Genomic DNA, 26,779 nt, shown 5'->3' on the forward strand with positions numbered 1-26,779 from the left:
AAAAATATACTTTGGATTTAATGTTAATACTAGTTCTTTAAATACATTTCATGGCAAATATTGAATACGAGTTAAGTTAAGAGTGGCAAGCAAAGAAATTAATGTAACAAGAAATTTGATAGATCCAACCAGAAAATACTAATCAAATCCTTATAGTAAAATCTATTAAATGTTCTAGTTATAAAAAATCGAGTCTTATGATGATGACTAGAAATTCTTGTTTGATTTAACCAAAATGCTTTCAATCATATACGTCTTGTTGATACAATCAAACGATTTTTCTCAGTGTAAAGATATCACCTACCATCTTTTCGCAAGCTTTCTTCCCATCCATGAATCCTTTGGGAATAGCATTCGGAGTGAGTAGTTCGTAGCGTTGTCTAAATTCTTGGAACGGAATTCTGTTGGGAAAACCTTGCCGGCAGATGCGGATACCCTCCAACACTCCATTGCACCGTAGTTGATCTAGCACGAGCGGCGCATCAATTTTACCGGCTCTCTTCTCGTGATTCGGAATTATACACCTAACAAAGTTCGGATTCGTATTTCGCAGTGTCACCATCAGCTTGGCCAACTGTTCTTTATACAATTGCGAGACTGTTCTAAACATGCCCTTTCTCGTTCTCGCGCCAAACTGCGTGTCCGTGAGTGCCTGCTGTGCCATACCCACGATCTCGGCGTCCTTCCAAATGTGACACACAAACGGATCCTGCGAGGCTTGTAAAAGACTGACAACGTTCTCGTTCAACGGGTCCATGTTTTTCATCAGCCACTTGGCGGCGGAATAGTCCACCTTGCCGGCGTAATGAATGATCGCGAAGTCGGCCACGCCGCGGAAATCAGTCTTCATGAACTTTGGATGGACACTATGAGCGCCAACCAGCTTTTCCACAAATGTCTTGTCCGTGGCTTTCGGGAACCAGCATTCCTCGTCCAAAAGCGCCATGATACCCATCGGTTTATCGATCAGATCGATCGTTGGCTGCAGATCCAATCCGAAATCTATAAACTTCCACTCGATCCCCTCGCGCTGATACTCCTCCTGCTCCAGAATGAACATTGTGTGATTGAACAACTGTTGCAGCTTCTCATTCGTGTAATTGATGCACAACTGCTCGAAGGAGTTCAACTCGAATATCTCGAAGCCGGCCATATCCAGTATCCCAATAAAACTGGCACCCTGTCGCTTCGTCCTATCCAGAGATCTGTTGATCCTGTTCACCAGCCAACGGAACATCCTCTCGTAGCAGGCCTTCGAGATCGCTTCTACAGCAAATTCCACCTGCTCCTTTGTCTGCGCCTTCGTCACAAAATCACGGCCAACCTTGATGCGCGGCTTCAGGAAGGCCTTCGTCATCTCGGTAACGCTCAAGCCCAACAAATGCGAGATTTTCTGTGCCACCGTGTTGTCGGGCAACGTCGCCTGATCGGAATTCCGTTCCTGACGAAACTGCATCGAGCCAAACAACATCACGGCGGAAACGATACGGAAGATGGAGGAGAAGTCCTCGTTGGTCATGCCCATGATGTGCATCGACTTTACTGTGGAGAAGAACTCGGCGGAATCGTCGACCCCTGGCACCGGGAGGGCTCCATTCGACAGGAAGGGGTAGTGCTTCGGATCCTCCAATATAAATTCCTCTGAAAGAAAATATCAATCAATTAAATAAATGAAAAATAAATCAAGTAAAAAATATCAATCAATTAAATAAATGAAAAATAAATCAAGTAATTTAGTTACCGAAGATGATTAATAGAGATGTAAAAAAAGGATATATCGGACTCACTTTTCTGTTCCGGCGAGGCACCCGCCAACAGTTGATAAAATATGTGGAAAGTTCTTTCGTCTTTCGCTTGTCGAATGGCCCTCGATTTTTCCAAAAGATATGTCTCGATGTTTGCACCGGCTATATAACCGGAGGCGTCAAAGTTTATTCTAATAAATTTACCCTAAAATGTGCATCACATGTGACATGGCAGTTATAGTAATTGTACAGTAATAAGAATGGAAAAAATGAAACAATGCTGACACAAAATTGAAGTAAAAAATTACTTAAATTTATAATTAATTAATTTATAATAAATAATAAATTAATATAATAAATAATAAATTATAATTAATTATAATTAATTAATTTATAATAAAAATAATAAAATAAAAATAATACAAATAAAAATAATAAAAATAAAAATAATACAAATAAAAATAATACAAATAAAAATATTAAAAATAAAAATAATATAAAATAATAAATAAATTGTAATTAATTAATTTATAATAAATTATAATAAATTTAGAATAAATTTAGAATTAAAATTATAAATATGTATTTTAATATGCAGCTGCTTTAGCTTCATCGGCGCAGCTAAAGCAAAAAATTATTGATATGACTTACGAAACGAGACGAGTTATCGTTCTTCACGGTCTTTGCATTGCCGAACGCCTCTAAAATTGGATTTGCCTGAAGAAGCTGTTGCTCCAGCTCGCCCTATGACGAAAAAAATTGCAACAATCAATAGCGAACATTGCGCTTGCCAGGAATATTAATCTTTCGAGGCTGATAAAAATAGCGTAAGAAGTAAATAGCTTATCGCGTACGTTGAAAAATAGTGCAATGGCGTACAAGAGCTTGCCATTCTTTTCGACATAAAGCAAATGATATCAATTAATCACTCTCATTTCGAATTTTTCCACATTTTTATTTGGAAATAATTAATATAGAAAAATAATATACGAAACAAATATTCAAAAAATGATCATTTTAAATAGTTCTAAATGATACTTTAAAAATACTAAAAACGTTACACTCATAAATTAATTAAGAAATTTATATTCATATTATAATTAATTAATAGAATTTAAGTTAATGAATATAAAAAAAATATAATAAAAAAAATAAAAAAAAAAATATTACAAATATTAAAAAATACAATAAATAATTATATCTAAATGAAAATATTGAATTCTATGATGTTGATGAACTATAAAAAGAAATGTCGAATAAAGGAAAATATTAAATTATATAAAATTGTTACCGTAAATATTTTGCAAAAATAAAACAGCAGCGTTTTCTTAACATTAAATATACACAATAGCATAAAATATGTACAAAACTAATTTTAAAAAATGGCGAGATAAGTGACAACTATAATAACCGCTATTTGAAAATGGCGAAGGCAAAAAGAGACATCGAAACTGAACCAGTCATTTCGAAATATCAATCATTTGCATATGAAAACATAAAAATTGATTCTGTCCGCTTATCTTAAATAAACATAAATGGCATGAGTTGATTCGGTCCACTTATTTTAAATAAACATAAATGGCGTGAAAATTTTCGTCCAAAGGAATTTCTATGACAAATCATCGCGAGCATTGTTGAACCATTAATCTCTTTTTATCCTCAAGTGTCGGGATATTATTTCAAAATGGAGAGGATTTTTTACGAAATCACAGACAAACAAACGAAATTTTTCACGCATTCTTCTCGCTTGTATGATAACGCATCACGATTATAAAAAGCGTATCAAGCAGATCGAAGATCGACTTTTAACTCTGGCGACTTGTTAAAACTGTAGCGTATCGGAAGGGTAAAAAAAAAAACAAACAAACAAAGTTAAACGACGACATAATCGACGACAAAGCAAGCTGTAGGGCAAAAAAAAAACACTTATCACGACACCACACCAGTGTTAATATTGTTTCCTCCCACTTTCTTTCTCCCTGTCTCACGTTAATTACCGCAAACTTTTCCGTGACACTCCCAGATCCCTGGATCCGCAAGCAGCAGGAAAAAAGAGGCATGGGGAATCTTTGTTAGCCACGAGAGCTGTGACAATTTCGCGACAATTAGTTTCTCAGGAGGGTAACGAGCGAAATGGTACAAACACATATATTTAGACGCGAGAATCGCGCAGGTACCGAGAGTAATCTCGTATATTATTATCGCGTCACGTTCATTGTTTGACAAAAAAATACAAGTTTAATTTGATTAAAAAGAACTGGGATGCATCGTTTCAAATGAGACAAGATTAAAAGATATAAATAAAAATTAGAATTATAATTATAATATAAATAATAAAATTATAATTATAATATAAAATAATAAAATAATTAAAATAATAATAAATAAAATAATAAAATAATAAAATAATAAAATAATAATTATAATATAAATAAAAATTATAATATAATAATAAATAAATATTACAATAAATGTAAATAAAAATTATAATATAATAATAAACATTATATAAATAAAAATTATAATATATAAATAAATATAAAATTCGATCAAATAATTTTATTTTTTCTCAATTATTAAATTTCCTCTAACATAAAGACATTTCCTTCCTCTATTTCGCATCCATTTGTCACAACAATTTATTGTAATAATTTTCAAATATTTTATTTGAATTTTTCCCGACGATTTTTGCGAACGAATTAATATATCGTAAACAGACTTTATTTGCACGTCCATGTAATTGATATTTTTGTAAGACAATCCGTCTCGTGATTTATCCCGGTCTCTCTCTCTCGGTACATGCGTCAGCGAAGGTGAATCGAAAATGAAAAGCTGTCTGTTAGTTGAAGGGGGTGTGGATAAGCGGGAAAATAATAGGAAGCTCCCGCGCCGCAGGCGTCTTTGGCCGCCTGAGCCGGGGCCTCCCTTGTTTCTTTCGTTGACTTACTATGATTAATGCCGGGCTCGGAGTCTAGGTGGGCGGCCGCCAAAAGTCAGCACCGAAAATAAAAGAATTTTCAGCATTAGATCACAGAATCGACCATGGCGTGTCTTGCTCTCCTTGATTGCGACTTTTTTTTTTTACGCACTTTAGACAGGTACGCGACAAAATCGACCGAAAAGTGCGCAAAAGTGAAATTGGATTTATAGAGTATTCGATATTGTGCGTGTGTGTGTTTTCAAATTTGTCTTATAATTTTGCAACACATTTATTTTGCAAATCAATCTCTTAAACGCGCTGAATTTCTGCAATTTACTTTCAATTTTCTTTTATTGGATATACAGGGTGTATCTTATAAAGCTTCCACTAAGCAAATAGAGTCGAAAAGTCCTGAACCATTTCTTTTTTTTCCAAGATTCATTAAATAATTAATCAGATTTAAGTATTAAAAAGATTCTGAAAAGATGAATTGTTTAGAAATTAACACAAAGCAGTTTATTTCTTCGCTTATCCAAATCTTCACATGTTGATAACGAGGAAGTTTGTCTTTTTATTGGCGCGACTTTACTCATTAATTACTGCCTTATTAAGCATTATGGAAAAAATGGTTCGGACTTTTCGACTCGGTTTTTAATCAGGAATAACGCTATTTGCTTAGTGGGAGCTTTTTAAGATATACCCTGTATAATAGTCAGGTAATTATTTTTTTAAATTATAATTATTGATAGATTTAAACAAAAATTGACCTTGCATTAATTACAACGAAAATTAAAGAATTTTAGCAGAGAATTAAATTTCTTTCTTTTTGACAGATAATTTCACATAAATTTTGCGCCGAGGAATTTAATAATCTTTTTACCTCAATTTTCCAGGATGATCAAAAATTGTGATTGCAATATTGAAAAAAAAAAAAAAAAAAAAAAAAAATTGAAATTGCGTAGGACTTTCATGAAATTTTTAAAAAGGGTCCACAAACTTTTCGAAGAATTAAAGATATTGAAAAAAAAATAATCAGGAATAACGCTATTTCCTTAGTGGGAGCTTTTTAAGATATACCCTGTATAATAGTCAGGTAATTATTTTTTTAAATTATAATTATTGATAGATTTAAACAAAAATTGACCTTGCATTAATTACAACGAAAATTAAAGAATTTTAGCAGAGAATTAAATTTCTTTCTTTTTGACAGATAATTTCACATAAATTTTGCGCCGAGGAATTTAATAATCTTTTTACCTCAATTTTCCAGGATGATCAAAAATTGTGATTGCAATATTGAAAAAAAAAAAAAAAAAAAAAAAAATTGAAATTGCGTAGGACTTTCATGAAATTTTTAAAAAGGGTCCACAAACTTTTCGAAGAATTAAAGATATTGAAAAAAAAATAATCAGGAATAACGCTATTTCCTTAGTGGGAGCTTTTTAAGATATACCCTGTATAATAGTCAGGTAATTATTTTTTTAAATTATAATTATTGATAGATTTAAACAAAAATTGACCTTGCATTAATTACAACGAAAATTAAAGAATTTTAGCAGAGAATTAAATTTCTTTCTTTTTGACAGATAATTTCACATAAATTTTGCGCCGAGGAATTTAATAATCTTTTTACCTCAATTTTCCAGGATGATCAAAAATTGTGATTGCAATATTGAAAAAAAAAAAAAATTGAAATTGCGTAGGACTTTCATGAAATTTTTAAAAAGGGTCCACAAACTTTTCGAAGAATTAAAGATGTTGAAAAAGAAAATAATAATAATAATAATAATAACTCGGCACAGCTGCGGGACATTTTTTATACAACACTCGGGAAGCAACGCCCCGATCGGAATGGTTTGAAATGTCCATAGTGGCGAGTCGGCGAAACAAGCGAGCTTATTTGCTCTTGTGCATGCGAAACGATCAGGAATGTGCTGGCTGTGAACAAAAGTAAGACGATAATGCAGCCGATGCGATAGCATGCAGTCGTACCGTTAGGCGAGTGTTTTCGTTTCGTGGATTTTTTTTCCTTTTTTTTTCTTTTTTTCTTTTTCTTAAACACATACACTCTTGTACGCGTATAAATTTCTCAAGAAATCTGATACACTTGGAAAGGGTCTTCTCGAGATTCGTGTGCATGCACAATCGAGCTGAGCCAAACTGATTCTCGTCGTTGTATAATTTTTTTTTTTTTTTTAAAGACTCGTTCAACATTAAAATACCAATCGTCTAACTTGAATTGACATTGGGCCGATTTGATCAACGTTGATTAATTTCAACCGCATTCCTTTGTCTTCGTAAAGAGAAGAGACTGCAATAAATAAGATTTTTTCTAAAAAAAAAATTGCATTTTTATCTAATTAATTCAAAAGATAAGAGCCTGCGTCATTCAATATTAAATTATTCTCTCACGCAAGTCGGGTTTTTATTTATATATATATATATATATACATTTTGTTCTCTCTCTGAAGAAAACCAACGTAAATATTCATCAAGGAATACATCCCTGTCACCATTTCATTGACCATGTTATTTACTCACTACCATTTTTTTTTAATTCGATCCAAACTTACTGTACAAAGTATTAGATACGTGCCATATATATGCGATATTACATATCTACAAGCTATGTACATAAAATGTATGTATAACGATTCGATTTAATGGAGATCGATTTAATAAATCAGGCAGATAACGCGAGAACTCAATTGCGTCGATTGAGAGTTCTCTATTCGATTTGCAGGGATTAGTTTGTAACAATTGCAGCCGCAACAAAGCACGATAATGTCCATCCATCACAAAGTACTGCAGGATTGGTCTGAAGAATTCAACGAGTGGGAAAAATCATGGTAAATTTCGGTTTTTACAATCCCTGGCTCTAGAAATTGACAAAAACTGTGCAAATAATTAATATATAAACCAAAATATTACATGACTTTTGTACAAAGATATTTTTACTTTAATTAATAAATTATATTAATCATTATTATAGTTTTAAAAATGAAAATCAGTTTAATAAAAAAAAATCTTTTTAATTCAAATCAACATGCAATATTTTTTAAACCAATAAGAACTTTGGAAATATAAATATTGTTAAATTTTATATCAATGTTTAATTTAATAAAAAAAATATAAAATAATAAAATTAAAAATTTTTATTAGTATCTCCTTTACTTTATTTCTCTTCTATATTATTTTTACTAGTGACCTTTTAACTCTGGTTATCTTTCAACATCTTCTTCTACAAGAAACAAATTTATTTGACGTCGATTCCTAATCTATTATGGATTTTGGATGAAGCTTAAATTAAAAAATATCCTCTCAATTGACGAATATCGATAAAACAATTTTCTATTTATTTTAACATTTATGATAGGAAATGTCAGTGTGTTTTTATCAGTTCCTCCGGAAAATACCAGTTTTTTTTTTAGAAAATATTGATTCTTACTACTGGCTTGGATTTTATTTAAAAAAAGTGTGCAATTTTGCTAAAATGGGATTGATTCAGTCCTCGAAAATATTTAATTCTCGTACAATATATACAAAAGCATGACTTTCCTTGTTCCTTAAATATTAAAAACCAAGAAACTGGCAAAACTTGAGACCGTAAAAAGGATCTGTCAAAGTTTTCTTTTGTTCCAACCAACCAAGATTGTTGATTCGAAACTTGCTCCGAGATTTCGCCGGAGGAGGAAGATATCTCTAATAAAAAAGGAGAGTCCTATATTTTTTTATTCACGGTACGTGCTTAGATTCCACGCTCGTGGATGAGTCACGAGCGAGTCGGCTCGCGTGACTCAAGAGAATCAGAAAAGAGACTCGGTCCGATAAGTGGATCGTTTGTCTGGAAAAGGAGAGGTCCTCTCTTCATGCGCGCGTGTCTCTCCTCCTCACCCTCTCCCCCCCCGGGAGTTATCTGTCTGCGAGAGAGCAACGTGTAGTACGAGCGACGCAATACAGATCGATTAGGCTTAATCGACGTATAAACAAGAGTCCGTCCGTCCATCCATCCATCTATCGCTTCGAGAGAGCCGTAAACATAAGAGCCTACGAACTATGGCGATCGAAAACCGTGTTAAGGCTCTCCTGATCGTCCTTCGATCGAGAAAGGAAGAAGGTAATCCCGATCCATGCGTGAATCTTCGAAAGGTATAAAGAGGTCCCCTCCCCTGGATTGCTCCTGTCGCAGGTGACTCTTTTGGCTGTCTAGAATCTTTCCTTATTTTATACAGGGTGTCCCAAAAGTCCCGGACCGGTCGAATATTTCATAAACTATGCACTTTAAAAAGAAATATTTCAGACAAAAGTTGTATGGCTTGAAGGGGGCCATCAGATAGTGGCAATGATTTGACATGGGAGAGTCATTTGAAAGTCACGTGAAGATCACCGTCAATATCTTAAATGGAACCCCCTATTTTTTATTACATATTCGTGTAGCTTATCTCGAGAGCTTTCCAAAACACTATAATAAAGTATTTCTTCATTGAGTACTTTTCGAGTTATGAGGCTTGAAATCATTTCTTAATTTTGCATGATTCCTCTCATTATTTTGTACATAAAAGTATTAAGGTAAGATGATCGAAAAATGAATATTTTACTAGATATTTTATTGTTTATGCAAAATTAAGAAATGATTTCAAGATCCTCATAACTCGAAAAGTACTCAATGAAGAAATACTTTATTAGTGTTTTGGAAAGCTCTCGAGATAAGCTACAAGAATATGTAATAAAAAATAGAGGGTTCCATTTAAGAAATTGACGGTGATCCTCACGTGACTTTCAAAGGACTCTCCCATGTCAAATCATTGCCACTGTCTGATGACCCTCTTCAAATCATACAATTTTTGTCTGAAACATTTCTTTCTAAAGTGCATAGTTTATGAAATATTCGACCGGTCCGGGACTTTTGGGACACTCTGTATATTTTAATTTATATATTTAATTTATATATTTAAATATATAAATATATAATAAATATATAAATATATAAATATATTTAAATATATAAAACATATTTAAATATATTTATATATTAATTTATATATTTATATATTATTATATATTTATATATTAAATATATTTATATATAATATATTTAAATATATTTAAATATATTTAAAAAATATATTTAAATATATAAATATATTTAAATATATAAATATATAATAAATATATAAATATATAAATATATATAATAAATATATAAATATATAAATTAAATATATAAATATATAAATATATAAATTTAAATTTTTTAAAATTATAAAATAATTTTATTTCTAAAAAGTACGTTTTCTCACATCCGTTGTTTCTCGAGTGGATTCAACATTATCAGGATAAAATATGTAACGCTTCCTTGAGACTACTTGTGGGTCTCGCACGCTGTATATATTTTATCTTTTGCCAACCCTCGACGTTGTACAACCTCTCTGAATGACTGTTTACGTTCGACATGTGGTCGCGATTACTTCTTAAATTTTTAGCCGTCTCATGAGCGCCGAAATAGCCATATGATCTGTAAAATTTATAAAAACAGCCATGGGGATTCGCGAACCGGATAGAATGTGAAGCAGACACTGGAGTGAGAAATGGATGTTATCAAGTGGAACTTACGGCCGTACATCCTTTTTTATTCGCCTTCTACGCTCAAACCTCGGGGTAATTTGCGATTCAGAAAAAAATACAGCCGTTCCTCGCATCTTTTCTCGATTTATTAATAACGTTGCGCTTCGCGAGATGGTTCGGATTATATACTTCTTCAAGTATCCCGGCGAAACGCGCGAGAACAAAGGGGCCACTGTATATATACGGACCTGCCAGAGGCTCTCGACGATCTCGTGTGTGTATGTGTGCACACACGAGTCAATCCTTGATAAATATTTAAAAAATTCTCAATACCTTAATCAATATTTAAAAAATTCTCGAGCGCTCCTTGCGTCTCTCCAAATGATGTTCATTCATTATTTATGTCAGGAGAATTCATAAGAAGGCATTTACGATTGAGATTCTTCGATTGCAACATTTGAATTTTTCTTAAAAAATAATTATTATAATCTACGAGATAGATGACATTTAAAAGCTTTTTGCTTTTCTTGATAGGTCTCCAAAATTATTCGAGATATGAAAAGATGTTTTATACAAAAGTTTCATGGTAAGAATAGCTCTATTTAATAAAACATCTATTTGATAAAAAATAATAAAAATTAATTTACTTGATAAAAATTGATCTATTTAATAAAATATTAATAAAAATTTGAGAAAAATAATTTTTGGAAACTTTTTTTGATACAAAAGTTTCATGGTAAGAATAGCTCTATTTAATAAAATATCTATTTAATAAAAAATAATAAAAATTAATTTACTTGATAAAAATTGATCTATTTAATAAAATATTAATAAAAATTTGAGAAAAATAATTTTTGGAAACTTTTTTTGATACAAAAGTTTCATGGTAAGAATAGCTCTATTTAATAAAACATCTATTTGATAAAAAATAATAAAAATTAATTTACTTGATAAAAATTGATCTATTTAATAAAATATTAATAAAAATTTGAGAAAAATAATTTTTGGAAACTTTTTTTGATGAAGTAAAATCCAATGGTGCGAGGAATCTTAGTAAGCTTCGTTTAAGCTGCCTATCTTTCTCCGTAGATTGAGAGAAATTTCGTCAATGACGGATATGGAATTTGTGATATCGCGCAGAAAGGACGTCACGATTCGGATATTGAGGTTACACTTCCGGCGACAGCGGCAGCGGAGGAGGTTTTCCGAGCTTTGGAAAGGCTGACGCGATTGCGGTGAGCAACGATGACTCCATCGCGTGAAATTTCGACGATTTCAACGCTGATAGTTTGTATTCTAATCGTGCATGACGAGCCAATGTGGTCATCCGGCTATAAAGTCTTTGTAACAAACATTTTACCTATAAATCGAGGTGAACTCAACGATCTATGACAGTCACCCAACATTCGAAACAGTCAATGATTTTGTATAGCAATATCATTTCCTCTGTAATATAAAAATAATAATGATTGTTAAGGACCCAGTCTACTCTAAAGCAATCTTTTTCATCATTTTGAACAAAGAAATTGAACGAACAAAGCTAAATATGCATAATGTACTTTTTTGAAAATCAATAAAAAATATTTTTAAAAATATTTTAAATATTTTAAAAAATTACTAAAAGCATCCACCATTTTTTACATTGCTAGAATAGACTGGATCGTGAATGTTGAAAGTATTGATTAAAATATCAGCTTCGAGTGTCGAGATTTCTCGGGTTAAAAAGGCGTCTGTTGATCATATTAACTATGCAAGCTGATCTTTCGCTTCGGTTCAACTCTAGGAAATAAGCATGTTTGGATGTATTGATGCAAAGAGACGACGAAAGAATGCGCCAAATAATTGACTAAACACGTTCATGGCCGAGCATTATAATCGTACGTAATCACGATCGTTCCACGCCTCTATGGTTAAACCTATTCACCGAGTAGCGTATCATCTGCAGTAGTTTCTTGTCGATATTGTCTGCTATTGGCCACTAGTCTTATGCTTGCAAGTAAACATTTATATGTAAACATAATTGCGCAGGATAACTGCAATCTTTCGATCGTTGCGCGCGATTACTATCATTTCAAGACGAAAAAGATGGAGAGAAACGCGATAAACAAGAGGGTATTTATTAAAGAAACTAAGCTAATAAATACCATATTACTCGAGCTACACCTGCTCAAATTATGCTCATCGCATGCTCATCCTGCTTTTCTTTAATAATTACAACGTCTCCCAATAGCCTATATATGTGTCGAATATTTCCATCAATTTAAATATTAAAGAAACACATCGTTGAAAAATCCAGCTAAATTTCGTGCGCTGAGAAAAAGAAGTTGTTAATTTAACCAAATTTTAACTAAATCATTATTTTTTAAATTCAAATATTTAAATATCTAAGTTAAATAGATGTCATGTTAGATTTAATATGTATTATTTGATTTAAATAGTTAAATATTTGAATTAAAAGAATAATAATTTAGCTGAATGGTAGTCAAGTTAACAAGTTTTTTTTTCTCAGGAAACGAAGGTTTCTTGGAGAGGCTCCCAGGGAGATGGAGAGAAGCGCTCGTGTTTCCTCTAATGAAGTATATCGGGAGGTTAAATGTGATTTTCCCCTCGATGGCTGCGGCTCAATTCATCTTCATTCGCGTATATACGCATCTCCTCGAGCCGAGCGGACGCGTGTGCGTGAAATGCGTACAAACAATGGATTCACCGAGCGTTAATCGACGAGCGTGCGACGAGAGTTGCGACTTACCGCGTTAGACTTGGGTTTCGACGCGGCTACATAAGCCAAATATTGAATCACTTTTTTCGTGTTTTCGGTCTTCCCGGCGCCAGACTCGCCGGTACACAAAATCGACTGGTCCTCCCGATCTGCAAATAACAACGCGGTTATTTATAGGATCTCTCTGTATTCTCTACAGAAAATATATATTAAATATATATAAATATATATAATATTAATATAAATATAAATAAAATATAAATATAATATAAATGTAATATAATTCATAATAAAATAAATATAATATAAATATAAATAAATATAATACATAAATTGCAATATATTAAAATTTATTAATTTTAATTGTAACAATATAAATAAATATATGCATATATAAAAAAATATATAATTGAGATAAAATATATTTAATGCTCCAGAATATATAGTCCCACTTTGTTTACAATGTAATGTATCAAGTTGAATAATAATAATTATATGGGAAAGCAAAACTTGAAAAATATATCATTTGGAAAAAAATTAGGCAAAGGATTATTTGATAATTTGCAATTTTTCTTCCTTCTTGCAACAAGATTGGAATAATTGAAAATTAATCTTCATGTAAACGCAAATGAAGAAATATATATTTATAATATATTATAAATATAAATATTATATTTATAGTTTATTAATATATTTATATATTTTTAAAATAAGTTTTTAATTAATTTTAAACAAATATATTTTATATATTATTATATATATTTATATAATATATTTTATATTAACGCAATTTAAGCACACAAGCTGCACTTTGTCGGTTTGAAATTATCTTCTCGACTATTAAATTTTAATATACCGGCTAATAATACATCATGGCTTATGATAAGCGGTTCATAGAAAGTTCTAATTACCTTGCAACATGGAACGATAAGCCGTATCAGTAATGGCAAAGACGTGCGGCGGCACCTCGTGTCTCTTGATGCCTTTGTACCTTTCCATGATCTTTTCTGTGTATATCGGCAGTCTCTTGTAGGGGTTTACCACGACGCAGAAGAGGCCAGAGTATGTCTGTAAAAGAGAAAAAAAATAATTTTAAATTACGACTTAAATTGATCACGCAAAAAAAAGAAACATTATTAATATTTATAAAATCTATAAATTGACGCAAGTTTTTAATTTTCTTCATCCTTTCTCGAGGCATATTTTCTTAAATAAATTTATTATATATTTTATAAATATATTATTTATTAAATATATTTATTATAATTTATTATAATTTATAAAATAATAAAAATTAAATTAAATTAAATTTCCGTCCGATTAATTAATTAATGAAATTATAGCTCCATCCCTTCTTTGATTTCCATCTTTCGAGGTAAAAATACGCAGAAGCAAAGGTGCCTTAACTTCAATCGCGCACTTTTCGCTCCTCGATGTCTCACGCACGATGTGCTAAATTTATTATAATTTATAAAATAATAAAAATTAAATTAAATTAAATTCCCGTCTGATTAATTAGTTGATCAAACTATAGCTCCATCTCTTCTTTGATTTCCATCTTTCGAGGTAAAAATACGCAGAAGCAAAGGTGCCTTAACTTCAATCGCGCACTTTTCACTCCTCGATGGTCTCACGATATCCTAAATTTATTATAATTCATTATAATTTATAAAATAATAAAAATTAAATTAAATTAAATTTCCGTCCGATTAATTAATTAATCAAACTATAGCTCCATCCCTTCTTTGATTTCCATCTTTCGAGGTAAAAATACGCAGAAGCAAAGGTGCCTTAGCTTCAATCGCGCACTTTTCTCTCCTCGATGTCTCTCGATATGCTAAATAAAAGCGAAAGCGTTCACTTTCCGTTCTGTTCATGCGACCTAATTGTTCCGGGGAGCATTGTTTCCGCCGACACCGAGGAGCATTCCAGGAATTCTCTCGCGATAGCGCGAGAAGGAATACGAATGGCACGTGAAGCTCGATGGAATGTCCGATCGATGACGTCACGTTCAGCATGCGAGCGAAATGGAGAGCGAGGAGGGCAAGGGAGAGAGAGATCCGTATATGCACATATACATGTGTGTGTGCTGTGTGTGCGCGCACGCACACACTTTTCCGGGGTTCGCCTCTCACCGGCGTCTTCTACCTCCACGCTCTCCCTTTCTCGCTCGGTCTCTCGGTCCTCTCGCACTTTGGTTAGCACGTTTCTCCGCGTTTCATACGCATGCGGCCTGGCTAACGTTTTATTGTCCGACCGGTGGTTCTGAAACCGAGAGCCCCGACCGATTCTCTCGCTCGCAAAACGAGCCGCGCCAGCCATTTCCGAGAAATTGAATCGACGAAAAAATTCAGACCTCGAAGGATGTCAGAAAAAAATCTCGTATTTTCATATCTCCCAGCAAACACCAAATAACAGTTGTATGATTGTTAGTTTTAATTTCTCACTCAATATAACATGTCATATAACATGTTGCAGTCATATTGTTGAGTGGAAAATTACAATTAACAATTATATAAATGTTACTTGGTGTTTGCTGGGCTCTCTCTAGAGCTAGAATTAAATTATTGAGAGATTGGGGCGAGAAGATGCACTGTGATTGGATGTTTTTAAATCTCTCCCTTTTGGGATAAAGAATTGTCTGCAAGAGTAGAAATCGCACATGTATATTTTGTTACATTTTATTATGCTAATGGCGTGTGTCTGTGCAATCTTATCCTCTCAGAAGATTCTTATTTTTAAAATCTTGGAATTTAAAAGCAATCAAATACAATGGATTAATATTACTTAAACGCGAATTATTGCACTGATTGAGTAACACTTGGTTCATTTTATTCGCGCTTTTAATGCTTGCTTAATTCGTATCAGTGTTTGAGAAACCGATATTTTAATCTTCAATTAAAATATTATAAATAATAGTAAACATATTACAGCTGTCATATCTGATTAAATTTAAGATTCTTAACAAGTCAGATTACGTGGAATAATGCTATTGTTATCGTATTGTGGACTTTCCTACTTTGAAATAATTCACTTACAAGATACAAACTATTGTTCTAAAACACTTCCTTTATTTCTGCGATAAGATACAATCTTATCTATCCGGATGCATCCAATAAAAAAATTATACTCGATTTAAATTATAATATCAAATCGATAGATCAATTATAAATATATATTTCCTATTTATCCTATTTATTTTATTATAAATATATAATCCTATTTAAAACAAATTTTTTAATTTTTTATTCCAACAGATTTTTTTAGATTTTTATTTATTTAAATTATTTTTTACCTTTTAATTTTTTAAATTATTTAAATTATTTTTATTTTAATCATTTTAATTAAACCTATTTAAAAATAATAAACAAATAAATGTATGTTAAAAAAATATATAAGTGTGTGTTAAAACTTGAAAAATAAATCAGTAAAAATAAAAAATTGAAGGATCTGTTAAAATCCAAAAGTGCTTATTGTGACATGAAGAATATTTTTTTATTTCCCGTCACTGCTATTCGTCAACAAGCAAATATGTGTATGATGTCTCAACACAATAGTCGAATAGCCCCTATGTTGAAGGGACGCGTAATCTGTCGAGTGATATCAAAACGGAGCAAAGTTATTTAACCTCTTATCAATAGGAGCGCAAGTGCATGCAAATGGCAGCATCACAATTGTCTCGTAAGCTGTAAAACGATGTTTACACGCCTCTCCTCCTCGATATACTCTATACATGTAGCAGCATTGTTTCTTCTCCTCGCCACGTGAACTTTCTCTTGAATAAATTGCAAACTGTTGAGAGAGAGAGAGAGAGAGAGAGAGAGAAAGAGAGAGAGAGAGAGAGAGAGAGAGAGAGAGAGAGAGAGAGAGAGAGAGAGAGACTTGCACCTCGTTATATAATCTTTCGTACATAAAAAACACGTCACGTTGCCGTATCTCTTTAAAATACGAAAAAAATATTGATAACGCTATCTTTATTAATATAATTGGACTTCTGCCCGCAATAAAGCAATTTTTTTTTTATATACGAGTTGATTGATTTGCTTTATTTATATATACAGGGTGTTTCGATGGAGACGATCTTACGTAGGAGTAAAGATTAAAATAATTCCATAGGCTAAAAATAATCCCATAAATTCCTACAAATTTCTTTTCCATCTCGATCGATTTTTAATTTAAAATTTGAGAAACATTCCTCTTGCTTTTCCGTAGATATAATAATTTACAATTATTATTTTTAAGTTTCTAAAATTTAAAATAACGTATAAGATTTCTTGAAACCCCAAAGTGTACCATAAAGCCTTTCTAACGTACAAAACATTTCCAAATTTAGCGGTGAAACTCGAGTGATTCTTTCCTTCCTATGAATGAAAACGCGCACAAAGGAACTTATTTTAAGAAATTGCATCCTAAAAAAAATCTCCAAAAAAATTCTCTTTATCTCGAACCTTGAATAAAGAAAAAAGAGAAGAGGATCTTTTGACAAGATTTCAATAAACCATCCTGTAAAGTGAATGGCTTTGAAGTAAAGAAAGAGAGAGAAAGAGAGAGGTTTCTTTTATATTTTTTATTTTCTATCTTTTTCCAAAAAGAGATACTCTTATTTCATCTTATCAAAGCGAACTGTTTTAAGAAACAAACTTTTACGAAAATTCATGGGATTATTTCTATCCGTTGATTGTATCTCGTCTTTATCGAATCACCCTATATATATATATTTTTTTTTAGATATCGCCTACGCGTAGACATGAATTATCATTGTTTACCCGCAAACATGTCTACCATCGTCGATATCGTGGCAAAGAATTGTAAGCGATACTCGGTCCACGAAGCGAGTAGGTGTTAATAAGCGCGACACCCTCTGCACTTTTATCTGCCTTTCATTAAAGCCGGCGATGACTCGCGCTTAATTGCTCGTTGCGAATTATTCGCACCATCATTATCAGGCTGACCGGACAATTACTCGAGGAGATCATTAGCCATGCCCAGGTCCTGGATCACCTGCATGAAGTTAGCCCCCCATTTGTCAAATTTTAAAATTCTAAAAGTTGTTCCAGGTTGTTCTAGACTTGCTCTAAATTATTCCAGAATATTAAATTTTTATAATAAATTTTTATAATAAAAATAATAATAATAATTTTTATAATAAAAATTTTCGCGGAAAATAAAAAAAAACGATTTTTTGACGTAGCACCCCAATTTCAAAAGTCAAACTTTTAAAGGTTGTTCCATATTGTTCTAGTTGGTCCAAACATTGTTTCAAAGTATTAATTCTACAAACAAAAAATTTAAAGATATACTTAAAAAATAGTATCGAGTGCTCAAACAGTATTTTTACGTCTACAGCTATCATTATCATCTTATGAACATCAAAATATTATATAATATAATAATATTTAAGCTAATAATTAATGTAACAACCCAGAACAACTCTCATTTTTGCTAGAACAAATTTTTAAAGGACACTTTACTCTTGGAAAAAGACACTTTTTTTGCATTTTTTTGCATTTTTCGAAAATTTTTATTGTAAAAATTTAATATTCTGGAACAATTTAGAGCAAGTCTAGAACAACCTGGAACAACTTTTAGAATTTTAAAATTTGACAAATGGGGGGCTAACTTCATACAGGCTCCTGGATCCCTCTTCTGGCCTGCATTTTTTCCAGGTTCGACCCGACATTCTGGACACGTATCCTTCCAAAGGCCGCGAATCGTCATCATCATCAGCAGGGGCTACCTAGAGAGTGATTCATCGGTCACTTTCCCCCTGGTCTCCGGATTCTCGCGCTACTCGTCATCCTTCCGTGGAAGAAGCCACCCGGAACCAACCGCGTACACCAGGTTTATTTATTCTCCACGGTGTTAATTTACTACGCGTCCTCTCTCTCTCTCGTAACTTTTCCCATCATGGACTGGTAAACGGCGGTCGCGCAGTTAATCGCGAGACCATCCCGTTCCTCTGTCTAATTCCGTTCGTGGAATGAGATGAGGAGAATCAACCAGCCTCGGAGTTAATCTCAACTTGATGTTTACGGAAACGCGGCCATTCGTTTTACAGGGTGTTTACTCGAATCATGTAAAAAGGTTCCCCGATCTTCCAGATTTGTTTGTTCAGATTTTCAAGTAAAGAGAATTTTTTTCTAGAGACCGTACTAAAAAAATTGAATAGTAAATTTCTGAAGAAAATATAATTAAATATTTTTAACATTTTTTTTTTTAAATTACACGTACTGCATATTCTATAAAATATTGAATGTATAATGGAGATAAATTTGTATTTTTTTATAATATATTTTAAATAATATAATATTATATTTTATATAATATATTTTATATTTTATATAATAATATATTTTATATTTTATATATTTTATAATACACAATTTCAATTGATGTATTGCTGATTATTTGCAATATAAGAATAAAATTATCGAAGAATCGTTTTTTAAAAAATTTCCCGAATTCCAATAAAAAGCCATAAAAATTCCCTGAATTCCAGAAAAAGGTCCTTGAGAATTCCAGGTTCTCTATTACTTTTCCAGAGAGACATGCTGTTTTAAGACGTTTTAAACGCACTGTTTCCTCATCAATCTGTCACTAACGTACATTGTTGCTCCAATTTTTTCACGATATGCGATCGATCGATAAATGAAAGAAAACGAAAAAAAAAATGGATCGAATATTTTTAATTGTCTTCCATCTGTTTTGTCTTATTTCGTGTGACTTTAGTATCTTATAAATTAAATATAAGTTAATTAAAGCTAATCAAGTTTAAAGATAAATTGAGTTTAATTGATAATTAAGTTTGGAGATAAATGAGCTGTTTCCAAGTATATTTAATATTTATATACATCTTCGCCGAGGAAAATCCAAGAATCCAGGAAGTTGGGTTTTCCGCTGATCCAATACTCGCATTTCTTTACAGCTATTCACGCACGTCGAGAGAGGAAATGAGAAATCTCGACGATTATTGCCTCCCATATGTCCTAGAAAAATTCATAATTTCTCTCCTGGACATCCTTACGAAGCGTCGCGTTAAACGGATCGCTTATTGAGCGATTTTGCGTTATTATACACGTGAGATTCGCGTTTAAAATTATTCGCAGCTGACCGATCGATCGGACGAGGCGGCGATTTTCACGAAATTTCATGAAACGGAAACGCCTTTGTCCCCTTTTTCCAGGCAAGGACTGCGCTCGGAGGTCCTCGAAAACCGGTCTCGGGCGCTCTCGGGTGTCATCGACCCTGCCCAACATTCCTGTTTATGCCTCGCCGACGCGACGTGACGGGAGCCTTCTAAGCAAATCGGCAGCCAGCCGGCGACATGCGTTACATCTCACGAGGCTGACGTACGTATCTTTCTCGTTGCAGGGATATAATCCCCAAACGCGTACGCGGAAGCGTCCTGTCGATAAAATTCACAGGCTCCAGAGGCACGAGGGGATTAATCGATGGCCACGGTGTGTCGGAATCGGAAGCGAAAAATGGACATTCACAGGGTTGTTTTTCGTTCATGCGTTTAAAGAGAACCAATTTTTTTTCAAAGAATGTTATCAATTATAATGTTATATTTATGTTATGTATATAATATATATGTTATATATGTTATATATATTATATATGTTATATATTATATATATTATATATATGTTGTTATATATATGTTATAAAGGATGATTCATTTTAATCTTAACAGGCAAATATTTTGAAAAATATGCGAGATACGAAAAAATGTTTCAGACAAAAGTTATATGATTTTAAAGGGGATATAAGATGGTGTCATTAATTTGACTTTAAATAGATACTTGAAGATCCTGTGAAGAGCACTTTCAATTTTTTAAATTGAAACCGCCTATTTTTTATTACATATTCTTGTAGCTTATCTCGAGAGCTTTCCAAAACACTATAATTAAGTTAGTTTTCATTAAATACTTTAGTTATGAGACTTGAAATTGTTTCTTAATTTTACATAAACCGTAAAATTTTAGTCTATATAACTTTTGTCTGAAACATTTATTCGTATCTCGCATATTTTTCAAAATATTCTCCTGTTAAGATTAAAATGAATCACCCTGTATATATGTTATATATTATACATATATAATTAGAATATTACATGTTGCATTTATGCAATTATAAACTATAACATTATAATTATAACAATTTTAAACGCTATAAATCACTCAATAAATCACGCAATAATAACTCAATATAAAAAAAATATATATTTAATACATATTTAAAGAGAGATATATATCTCTAAAATAGACATCTTGAAAGAGGCACTTGATTATTTCTGCTGCGAAAAATCGTGATCTCATATCTCGTTTCATCGCGATTCTCTCAATTCATATTTGTAATTCCTTCGATTAAAAAATATTTGTAATTTTAATTTATTATAATTGATTTATAATTTTAATTTATTATAGTTGATTTATATTTATTATTATAATTTTAATTTATTATAATTGATTTATAATTTTACTGTAGTATAAATTAATTTATTATAATTGATCTGTAATTTTAATTTATTATAACAGACTTATAATTTTAATTTATTAAAATTGATTTATAATTTTAATTTATTATAATTAATCTATAATTTTAATTTATTATAATTGATTTATAATTTTAAATATTACAATTGATTTATAATTTTAATTTATTACAATTGATTTGTAATTTTAATTGGTCTACAATTTTTATTTATTATAATTGATTTATAATTTTAATTTAGTGTAACTGATTTAAAATTTTAATTCATCATATCAGAATGCCGCTTATATATAACCAATGACTATACCAATGTGCGTATTATCAAAATTGTGCCGTATCTCGGTGTGAATCACCTTCCACGCCGATCGAACGTAATCCACGCGATGCGTCACTCGCTTACGCGGCGTTTAGTTCAAAAGTTATGCGGGGCCTCGCCTCGTATCTTCTATTATAGGACATATCCATCGTCGGGCTTTTTTTTTCACGGCATCCCTCCCGGGTGCACACGTGTAGGTATTTCGTCAGAATTTTCTTTTCCAGGGCGCCGCGGTAACGAGCCAAGACGACCGTAAAAGGCATCGGACTCGCTCTCCGAGATGGTTTCGCGTCTTTAAGACACCGCGCGAGTAAGCGGGTTAAGGACGCTCGTCCTTATAAGGACCCGGTGTTTGCCTTTTTTTTCTTCGTCCCCCACTCCCCGCCGCTTTTTTCGCCCGCGGCGCGATCGCCCTCGATCGAGACGAGATCGAAAGTCTCGATCCTCGCTCGCTCGCTCGCTCGCGCGTGATCAAGTGCAATTTGTAGCGAACGGTAAAAGCGTGATTGGAAGCGGTATGCTCTTTATTATTGCGGGTCAGAGTTGCGGCCTCGCGGAACAAGATCGTAAACCTCACGACAGAACCGCGAACGCTCCCAAAGCCATTCGCGAAATTAGCACGAGTCCTCGTTGTTTATTTATCGCAATTTCTATCGTCGACAGGTATCAGCCTTTCAGGATTTTTTAATTAAAAAATATTTATAATTTTAATTTATTATAGTTGATCTATAATTTTAATTTATTATAGTTGATCTATAATTTTAATTTATTATAATCGATCTATAATTTTAATTTATTATAGTTGATCTATATAATTTTAATTTATTATAATTGATCTATAATTTTAATTTATTATAGTTGATTTATAATTTTAATTTATTATAATTGATCTATAATTTTAATTTATTATAATTGATTTATAATTTTACTTTAGTATAATTGATTTGTAATTTTAATTGATTATAACTGATCTATAATTTTAATTTATTGTAATTGATTTATAATTTTAATTTATTATAATTGATTTTAATTTATTATGGTTGATCTATATAATTTTAATTTATTATAATTGATTTATAATTTTAATTTATTATAGTAGATCTCTATTTTAATTTTAATTTTTAAAATTGATTTATAATTTTACTTATTATAATTGATCTATAATTTTAATTTATTATAATTGATTTATAATTTTAATTTATTATAGTTGATTTATAATTTTAATTTTTAAAATTGATTTATAATTTTAACTTATTATAATTGATTTATAATTTTAATTTATTATAGTTGATTTATAATTTTAATTTATTATAATTGATTTTAATTTATTATAGTTGATTTATAATTTTAATTTATTATAATTGATTTTATTTTATTACGACAGATAATTGCTTCGTTTCGTCATGGATGAAGTGTCATGTTTGTATCGCGTCTCTCGCAATTTTTCAAATATAATTTTCTTGTGAAAGAAACCAACGTGAATCCGTTTCTTCTTCCTTCATTATCGTAAATCAAAATTACAGTCCGCAAAACAGGATCGTAAATCTTCCGGCAAAAGTCACATTTAAATCCAATTATTAAATTTAGTACCAACGTGTGGATGCAACACGTTTCTCGTCGATTATCGCGGTTCTTATCATTGACGAGGTATCAAAGAAAGAGAGAGTCTCGATCTCTCTCTCCTTTTTATTTTTTTTTTTTTTTATAAATAACCCGCTGATCGAAACTTGTAAATGGAAAAATTACGTCAAGTATCGCGTGAAAACGAAACTCATGTCTCGTTATTATGCAATTTAAAGAGCTCACTGTGCTTATAATAGACTTTAAAAGGATGAAATCTCTCGCGCCTGCCTAGTCGACTTTCTAAAAATGGTACCTTCCTTGCAATAATTCTCCGGACACGGGAACATTCGTAAAGCTGCTCTAAGGTAATGCATTCACCTTTATGTCAAATATTCGCGCACAGTTGTAAGTTGAAACGAGAAAGGAACGCGTGCAATTTCGACATATTGTCGCGTCATCGTGCTTTCGGACAAATGATCTTGCATGATCCAGCAATAATTTTCTACATGTGGGAAATTAACTAAAGTAGCTACATGATTAGCAAATGCTATCGCATATGTTTTACAATTTTATAATGTCTATTCGAATTTTACAAAAAAATTCCCTGAAAATTTATCCTTATCTTACAGATTTTTTGTTCAAAATTTTAGAAAGAGAATTTTTTTGCTGTAATTTTCTAAAATAAGTTTTCTAATATTTTTCGCATTTAATCAATTTAATCAATTTAAATTGATGACAGAAATAGAATTTATATCTGAACTGATAATGAAATTTAGAAAGAAAATTTTTGATGTTTATCCAAATTGGTCATACTTGTTATAAAATTCGATTGATATATTCATGAAAAATCGTTTCTTACAAAAATCGTGCAAATTATAATACAAAAACTCATATTTATCCAATGTAATAATTAATATCTGACAATGAGACCTAAATCTGTCAAAAAATATTACTGGAATTTGTTGCAATAAATTCTACATGTTACAAAAAATAGTGATAAATTTTTCTAAAAATCTACTTCATCAACAAAATATTTCTTCGAGTGTGCGACATATATTATCTAGATATTATCATCTTGGAACGACAATTGTACCCCACTTTGGCGAATATTTATCGAGAGAGGAGCCTCTTCAGCTCCACGAATGCCTTCACTCAAATATTTTCGAATTTCCTGAAAATTTATCCTTATCTTTCAGATTTTTTTATTCAAAATTCCAAGTAAAGAGAATTTTTTAGAGTTTTTTTTGCTGCAATTTTCTAAAATAAGTTTTCTAATATTTTTCGCATTTAATTAATTTAATCAATTTAAATCGATGACAGAAATAGAATTTATATCTGAAATGATAGTCAAATTTAGAAAGAAAATTTTTGATGCCTCTTCGGCTCCAGACGATGCCTTCGTCAAATATTCTCTCACGAATTGCATTTACGTGACGAATATTAAACGATGGTACCAATTGCGCGATGCATTATTCACCCGACAAATATTTATATCAACGCAATGCAGGTATGTGCGCATCGATCCGACAATATTTGCAATTTTTCACACGATATCGCTGCAATTTAACGCGACACATTTTATTTCGTCGTCGAATTCCATAAAAGTTTGCATATTGCACCGACAATCGGCGTTACGTCATGACGTGTCGATGATGCGATGTTTATCTTGGTTCGGCAAATAATTGACCGATGAACGGTCTGTTAGCGTTGTTTGAAACCCGCTTAACAGCCGTATCGTATTACATATCGGATGCGATTGCGCATCGGAGATCGATAATCGCCAATGAAGACAAGAATGAAGACGAAGCGGACAATGATTGAGATTAAAGATTCGTATTTGCTTTTTTTTTTATTCAGAACCCCATCCAATCTTCAATTGTTACATACGGTCACGTAACATGAGATTCCAATTAATAAAATCGAGAACGCGAATGCTTTCATTTATTGTATTGTTATTTCTATTTTTAATTCAATGTGTATTGTTTCTATTTTTAATTCAACGTGCGGTTTTTTTATAAAAATAAATATTGTATCTTTATAAAAAAAATTCTTATCTCTTTTTCTTTTTTATTTAGAAGCCCAATCTTCAATTGTTACATACGATCACGTAACATGAGATTCTAATTAATAAAATCGAGAATGCGAATGCTTTCATTTATTGTATTTTTATTTCTATTTTTAATTCAATGTGCGATTTTTTTATAAAAATAAATATTGTATGTTTATAAAAAAAATTCTTATCTCTTTTTTTTTTATTTAGAAGCCCAATCTTCAATTGTTACATACGATCACGTAACATGAGATTCTAATTAATAAAATCGAGAATGCGAATGCTTCCATTTATTGTATTTTTATTTCTATTTTTAATTCAATGTGCGATTTTTTTATAAAAATAAATATTGTATCTTTATAAAAAAAATTCTTATCTCTTTTTTTTTATTCAGAAACTCATCCAATCTTCAATTGTTACATACGATCACGTAACATGAGATTCCAATTAATAAAATCGAGGACTCGAATGCTTCCATTTATTGTATTTTTATTTCTTTTTAATCCATGTGCGATTTTTTTATAAAAATAAATATTGTATCTTTATAAAAAAGAATTCTTATCCCTTTCTTTTTTATTTATAGCAATCTTGCTTTTATATATTGGATTTTATTTATACATTTTATTCCTACAATAATTGTCTACGTCTTTAAATGCGAAATTATGATATTAAAACATAATAAAAATTTAAACATAATAAAAATAAACATAAAAATTTAAACATAATAAAAATAGAGCTTTCATATAATTAATTTTATACACAAAGTTTGCATAAATTAAAAAATATGCAAAATACACACGCATGTGTTGAAGGACATAAGAAAAGGAGGACGGATTTTCACGTGGATGCGATGCGCGAGAGATGATTGATTTTCCGCGAGCGTAAGTACACGAACATGAATAAGACACAAGTACGTAAGAGCAAAGTGAACCACGCGAATCCGGTAGTTGTCGGACCGTTATAGTCCAGATACGGTCCATATACGGTATGCGCGGATAAAATCGATCGGATTCGCACCATATACGGACGAGTGTAACGATGTGCGTGCGTGCGCGAGAGCATTACGCAAGAGTGACGTTCCTGGCGATGGAATTACAAAAAAGGGGAAAAAACTGCTGACGAGAAAGCGCGCCTCTTTGACCTCGCAAAAAATTCGCACCGCGATTTTCGAGCCTTAGGTCTCGCAAAGTGCTTCCGGAAATGCGATGTCGTTAAATTGTGATGACAGAGTGAGGAAAGTGAAGCAGAAATTAAAAAGAAAATGGCAAAATTCAAAATTTAGATTATTCCAATTTAAATACATTAGTATTTAAATTAGAATAATCTAAATTATCTCAATAATCTATTGGAATAATCTTAATAATCGAAATTAATGTTAAACTAATTAAAATTTGTAAAATTCAAA

At 31.6% G+C, this 26,779-nt stretch overlaps 1 protein-coding gene across 6 annotated transcripts in view; it reads right to left on the minus strand.

Annotated features, from left to right (window-relative positions):
- LOC105250126 (myosin heavy chain, non-muscle) overlaps window positions 1-26,779 on the minus strand; it is a 46,533-nt gene that overhangs the window by 7,528 nt on the left and 12,226 nt on the right. For 4 of the 6 annotated variants that reach the window (XR_003123062.1, XM_025410412.1, XM_020027201.2 and 1 more), the window contains exons 2-8: window positions 13,861-14,017; window positions 12,980-13,098; window positions 4,693-4,716; window positions 3,743-3,772; window positions 2,397-2,489; window positions 1,788-1,950; window positions 305-1,641 (exon numbers count right to left, since the gene is read on the minus strand). Coding sequence is in view for 5 of the 6 variants with exons in the window: in XM_025410412.1 (XP_025266197.1) it covers window positions 305-1,641; window positions 1,788-1,950; window positions 2,397-2,489; window positions 3,743-3,772; window positions 4,693-4,716; window positions 12,980-13,098; window positions 13,861-14,017 (1,923 nt within the window). In the remaining variant the exon portion in view is untranslated. The remainder of the gene's footprint in view (window positions 1-304; window positions 1,642-1,787; window positions 1,951-2,396; window positions 2,490-3,742; window positions 3,773-4,692; window positions 4,717-12,979; window positions 13,099-13,860; window positions 14,018-26,779) is intronic. The other 2 variants (XM_025410410.1, XM_025410411.1) reach the window with 2 other exon arrangements.

This window comes from Camponotus floridanus, unplaced genomic scaffold, assembly GCF_003227725.1.
Source record: "Camponotus floridanus strain SB8 unplaced genomic scaffold, Cflo_v7.5 scaffold32, whole genome shotgun sequence".
Lineage (NCBI taxonomy): Eukaryota > Metazoa > Arthropoda > Insecta > Hymenoptera > Formicidae > Camponotus > Camponotus floridanus.